We start from the raw sequence: 5,541 nt of genomic DNA, 5'->3' as shown, positions 1-5,541 counted from the left end.
TCATGCAGTACTTCTGGATAGCAATGAAAAGATGAAGAAACCCATCTCCTTAAAGTAGAAAGTGCAGGTAAAAGGGATTCCAAGGCTTTTTCTCATATACATATAACACTTCTTAGACAAAGAACGCAGGGTCAGTGCTTTTGCTATATCTTCTTTTGTCCAATGTGGCTTCATTTTTTGTGTTATAAGACAATCTATTTGTGTTTTGGTAAATATTTTTTTCAAAATATTATTTATTTTCTCATTCACTTCTTCATGTTTTTTACTTTCTAATAATTTTAATTTTTGATTTTTCTCAGTAAGAGCCAAATGTAATAATTTATTTTTTCTTTTCAGAGTAAATATTTCCCTCTTCAAGTGATCAATTTTAGCATTTGCTAAATCCAGTTTTTTTGCTAATTTCACTTCCAGAGAAGGCTCACTTATAGGTTCAGTTTCAGTACCTATGTCAATTTTATTCTTTTTTGGTGAAAGATGGGACAGTCTGTTCAGTGCACGTTTCCGATCTTCTCGCTGTGTATATCTTATTGTTCTGTCATGCATTTTCTCTACTATCTCTGATGTACATGGGACATCCGAAGATCTAAGAGGAGCTAGATTTAAAGATGGCACAGCATCAGGTTTTAAGCGTCTCTTGGAAGGTATATTTAATAGTTCTGCCTTTAGATCTCTCTCATAGTCGTCTTTAAGGAAGTGTGCACTGCAAACTGTTGCATTTTCAACATTGACTTTGTCCTCTCGTTTGCAGGCATGAATCCACTTACTTCTAAGAGTAGAATGCTTTGGGAAAGAATGATAAATTACATTACTACCTTTAGTCTTTTGATTGTAATTTTCACACACTGCCACGCAACAGTTTGGCATTATTCAACTTTATCAATGAACAATAACTAAAAAATTCACACGTCAACACACTACTACTTAACAGATACTTTAAAAATATTAAATTTCACCTTATACTTGTATTCTGAACACCCATCAAAACTTAATTTCAAATGTAAACGAACAAAGATCACCACGATATGTCGAAAGCTCACGTGTTTCTCGGAGCGTGTTTCTCGATGGTGACGTCATGTGCACAACGATTAAAAGAGAAACCTACTGCGCACGCAAAATGAGTACCCCCTGGTTTGGAAGCTGACCCGGTTTCGATAATACAACGCTTCCATTCCGCCACCGATATTCGAATATACAATAGCGATCTTATCGCTTTTTTTCACGTGTAGTATAGAAATTTGTAATAAGATACATAATGCAGTTATAATGTAAAGTACTAATCGAATCCGAATAACTAAAAGTACTATTGCAAGACGATCGCTAACTTACCGACCGTCGACCCAACGGGTACTTTACACGGGTTCGCGTAAAAAAAAGTTATGCCAGGCCTGGACTTTCGCGGGCTCCGGAAGTTATAACTAATTAGTCAACCAATACTAAAGACAAAATCAAGTTTTAATATGAACTAATAAGACTATAAAATAAATTGGTTTTGGAATTTACTAATTTGTATAAAGGACACTTATTTCGAACCGACAAACAAGAAAACTTATCAATTACTACTTATAACTAGTCCCCTGAGACTTCCGAAAAAAATCAAAATCCAATTTAAGACTATGTACAATTCAAACTTAGAATCTATGACTATTCGTCACCTCAAACTACAAGAATCTTCTATCCAATTCCTCTCTGTCCAAAAAACTTTCTTATTCTTTTCTTTCCATCTGGAAATCCCCTACTCGAACCTCGCTTTCAATTGCCTAGGAAGCTCTTGTCGGAACTTGCTCGTTTTATAGTCGTGAGGTGACGTTACAATCGTTCTGAAACCACCCCCTCATTTACATACTTAGATGCTAACAATGGTTTACATTTTTTCCTGGTCAGCGTATTTCGACAATCGACTAACGACTTTTACATTACTTTCACTTAATTACTTTTTACACAATTGAGATGTCTATTTTCAAGTCGTTCAGTCACTCCTGATTCTAAGTGTGTGGGGGGCTCCCCCCTTTTCTCAAGTCGAAACGTCCGTATGAACTTCCGATTAAGGGCGCGCAATGGCGCGTTAGTTTTTATTTTATTTTATTTTATTTATTTTTTATTATTTTTTTTTTTTTTGTGGCGCTTAGTCGGTTTGGTGAGTTGGTTCTTTAAATCTGTTTGTTCCAGAGGGAGAGTGGGGAACTTTCGCCCTAACTAAACATAAGCCCCAAAATAAAAATATACATAACGAAAACAAAAAATAGAAAATAAAAATACAGCTCGGACTCAGTTCCTTACAATAATAAAATATTAATTTTAATTGTCGGAACGTAGTGACGACTAATACTTGACTTCGTGCATTCCTTGTCAACAAAATAATTCTGGAATGAGTTGTCCGATCTTGATGAAATTTTCTACGACCCATCATCACTCAAGGATGAACTGATTAAAATGTCAACTTTCAAAAATGATCCGTTTTTGTAGAACTGGAGATAGGAGTTTTTCTTCAGTATGGATCATTTTTGAGAGTTGAAATTTTAATCAGTTCGTCCTTGAGTGATGGTGAGTCGTCGTAGAAAATTTCATCAAGATTGGACAACTCATTCTAGAGTTATAACGTTGACAAGGAATGCATGAAGTCAAATGTTAGTCGCTCCCTGCACGCACGTGTAGAAGCGTCATCTAGTGGTCGGAAAATATGACATGCATTAAAACAGTAATTTTGAAAGGTAAATGTTATCGCTAACTAGATACACAACAATCTTAATATAAAGAATCTTTATAGAATAATAAATTTAAAAAGTTTTCTTTTTTTAAGTTATTATTCTATAACATGGAGCAGCAGTGATCAATATTGACGGCTTTACGATCCATTATCTCCTTCGTCTTCCTATCGTTAGTACGAAATTTCGATCTCTAAATGAAGAAGCTGCACAGAAATTCCAGATTGAGATGAAGTCGCTCAAATTCATCATCATCGAAGAAATGTCAGTGATTGGTGCAAGAATGCTTTACATGATCGAGAGAAGATTGAGGGAGATAAACCCCGAGAAAGATGAGCCATTTGGTGGATTCTTTATCTATTTGTTTGGTGATTTTCGTCAGCTTCCTCCTGTTAACGATACTCCTCTCTACTCGAGTGTTTTTTTACAATGTAATGTCCCAACAAGGTCCCTACCTTGTTGGGACATTACATTACATTTGCATTTGATTCTTTTGAGAAGTTCATTGAACTTAGTAATTCTCATAGACAAAATAGCACAGATAGTTCCTTCACAGATGTCTTACAACATCTAGCTTCGGGTGATTTCTCTGATACAGATCTGAATATTCTGACGACAAGAAATCGAGCCTATTTATCCAGAGATGAACTTGATCAGTTCCAAACGGGAGTAGAGCTATATCCAACAAACGAACAAGTTAAACAAAGCAACGAAGACTACTTGCAGTCAACTGGATGCTCTCTTGCTTATATAGCATCTGAAAACACTCCAGATATTGCCCCGACTTCGTCCAAAGATGACTCAGCTCTTGGTCTCTCCAAGTATTTGTATCTCTCAATTAATGCCAGAATCATGCTAAGAGTCAACTTATGGGTACAAGGAGGTCTCGTCAATGGTTCACTAGGTTCATACGCTACATTATATATGCTCCTAATGCTCGCTCTCCAGCTCTTCCTCTGTTTATTTTAGTGGAATTCGATAGCTATCAGGGACCTTTCATCTATGGTAATCTGTTTCCAATAATCCCCATAACACGCACTTCGAACGATGGCAGTATATTGCGATCTCGTAGACAGTTTCCCTTTACCTTAGCATACTCGATGACCATACATAAATCACAGGGATTAACTCTTCCAAAAATCAAAATAGCTGTCTCTTTTTTCCCTATATCTATCTGTCTTACCTATGTTACATTGAGTCGAGTGAAAAAAATAACTGACTCAGTATTTTTAAAGAGTTATAATACAGATTGACTCGTAGCGATCTTTAAGTCCAAGGCCCATAGTGATAGACAGAATTTCGTGAGACGTTGGCATAGCAATTAATGGCTTATTCAAACTTATATTTGTACCTTTAAATGATCCAATAGAAATCAAATATATTGTTGAGAACGAATGATTCTTTGTTTCTTTTTCCCTCATAATCTAGAAAATAAAGGTGGGAGCAGCTTCGTTCCGACTACACGCTGATGCAGCGTTACTTAACTAGTTATTGCAATTGAAAACTAGTTTTAAAAAAAAATACTTCAGCATCTTTGCTGAATGTTGTAATGTTCATAAATTATTAAATAAGAAATTAAAGTATTGCTGTGGAGTTTGAAGTTTCATGGATGTGCACAAAAATACAAACTTCATTTAATGGAATACAAATAAAGTAGAAATGTCAATATAAACAGTTTTTATAATACCAAGCAATCCACATTGGATGGCAATCAAACAGCAGTGTCCCAGAAGCAGGATATAAAGGTACTGGTGAAGAAGATTGTGTATGAGGGTTGAATCAACACATTGATGATCGTGTCCAGACCTATTTGATTTCGATGTTGAACTCACTCCCTCCAGTATAAAAAAGCTTATGAGAATAACTTTGAGTTGACATTCATTACCTATTATTATTTTTCATTTCTTTTCGATTATTTTTTAATTTTGTTATTAACGGAAAGTTATTGTAAATTATGTTTTGATGGATCAGAACTGACGTCATTTCTCTTGAGTAAAATGGCACCTAAGCAAAGATCTCTTATGAGTAGATCAAAAGCAAAAAAAAAAAAAAAAATACATTCAATTAAATATCATTGACTTAAGTATTCATTTCTAAATGCAAATTAACTGTAAAATTACATGGTTATTAAAACATTTTCAAAGAAACAAAGGTCACGTGACGAGGAAACACGTGCACGTGTTTGTTAATATTAGTTTTTGTTAGAATTATTCAGAGATAGTATCGAATGTATCTACCTATCTGTACAGAAAATACGTTAAGGCAAAATGTATTTCCAGTTCGTTATAAAATAATAATGTTGTACACCAAACATGTCATACCACGTAGGTCAACTTTTATGTAAATACATTTATTTGCATCTTTCTTAACACTCTATTTGTAACCTAGCAGCAATTTTTGCAGTAAATATTCTTCTGGGTATAACTGGCATTATATGATATTTCTAGTCATTTTATTTCCGCATTATTAAGGGGTTTTTTCGAATAATTTAAAGTAAGATAATTTCATCTCATTACGCATGTTCAACGTTAAATAGACACATTGTTCAGTTCGTTTAAATGTAATAGATTTCTACAATGAATGTCATTCGTATACACTTTGAATATGTTATTAGGAGACAAAACGAAAGGGGTTTCAGATCTTGGATGCAAGAACATCTCATTGGTCAACACATTTAATATCGACCAATGAGATGCTCCTGCTAACTTATTAGCTGTATAAATATGAGTACCTACCAGCTGTAGTGGTTATATCTTTGCTTTGTCATCGATGTTTTAAGTAATACAGCTAAATCTTTATTACTTAAAACTTAGAATATTGTTTTTGTTGTCTTTTCTAT

General features: G+C 34.4%; 1 protein-coding gene across 1 annotated transcript; it reads right to left on the bottom strand.

The window, feature by feature from the left end:
- On the bottom strand, positions 1-864 carry LOC136977727 (THAP domain-containing protein 6-like). Its single transcript, XM_067273277.1, has one exon. The coding sequence runs from the start codon at positions 862-864 to the stop codon at positions 1-3; it is 864 nt and encodes a 287-aa protein (XP_067129378.1).
- Positions 865-5,541: the final 4,677 nt, after the last annotated feature.

This window comes from Centruroides vittatus, unplaced genomic scaffold (assembly GCF_030686945.1).
Source record: "Centruroides vittatus isolate TY-2023 unplaced genomic scaffold, ASM3068694v2 contig_474, whole genome shotgun sequence".
Classification (NCBI taxonomy): Eukaryota; Metazoa; Arthropoda; class Arachnida; order Scorpiones; family Buthidae; genus Centruroides; species Centruroides vittatus.
Note: the sequence above shows the minus strand (reverse complement) of the source record. Positions and strands in the feature narration are given on the sequence as shown.

Excerpts from the sequence above, each read along its gene's own strand:
- LOC136977727 (XM_067273277.1), bottom strand. The coding sequence starts at position 864 with ATGCCAAACTGTTGCGTGGCAGTGTGTGAAAATTACAATCAAAAGACT.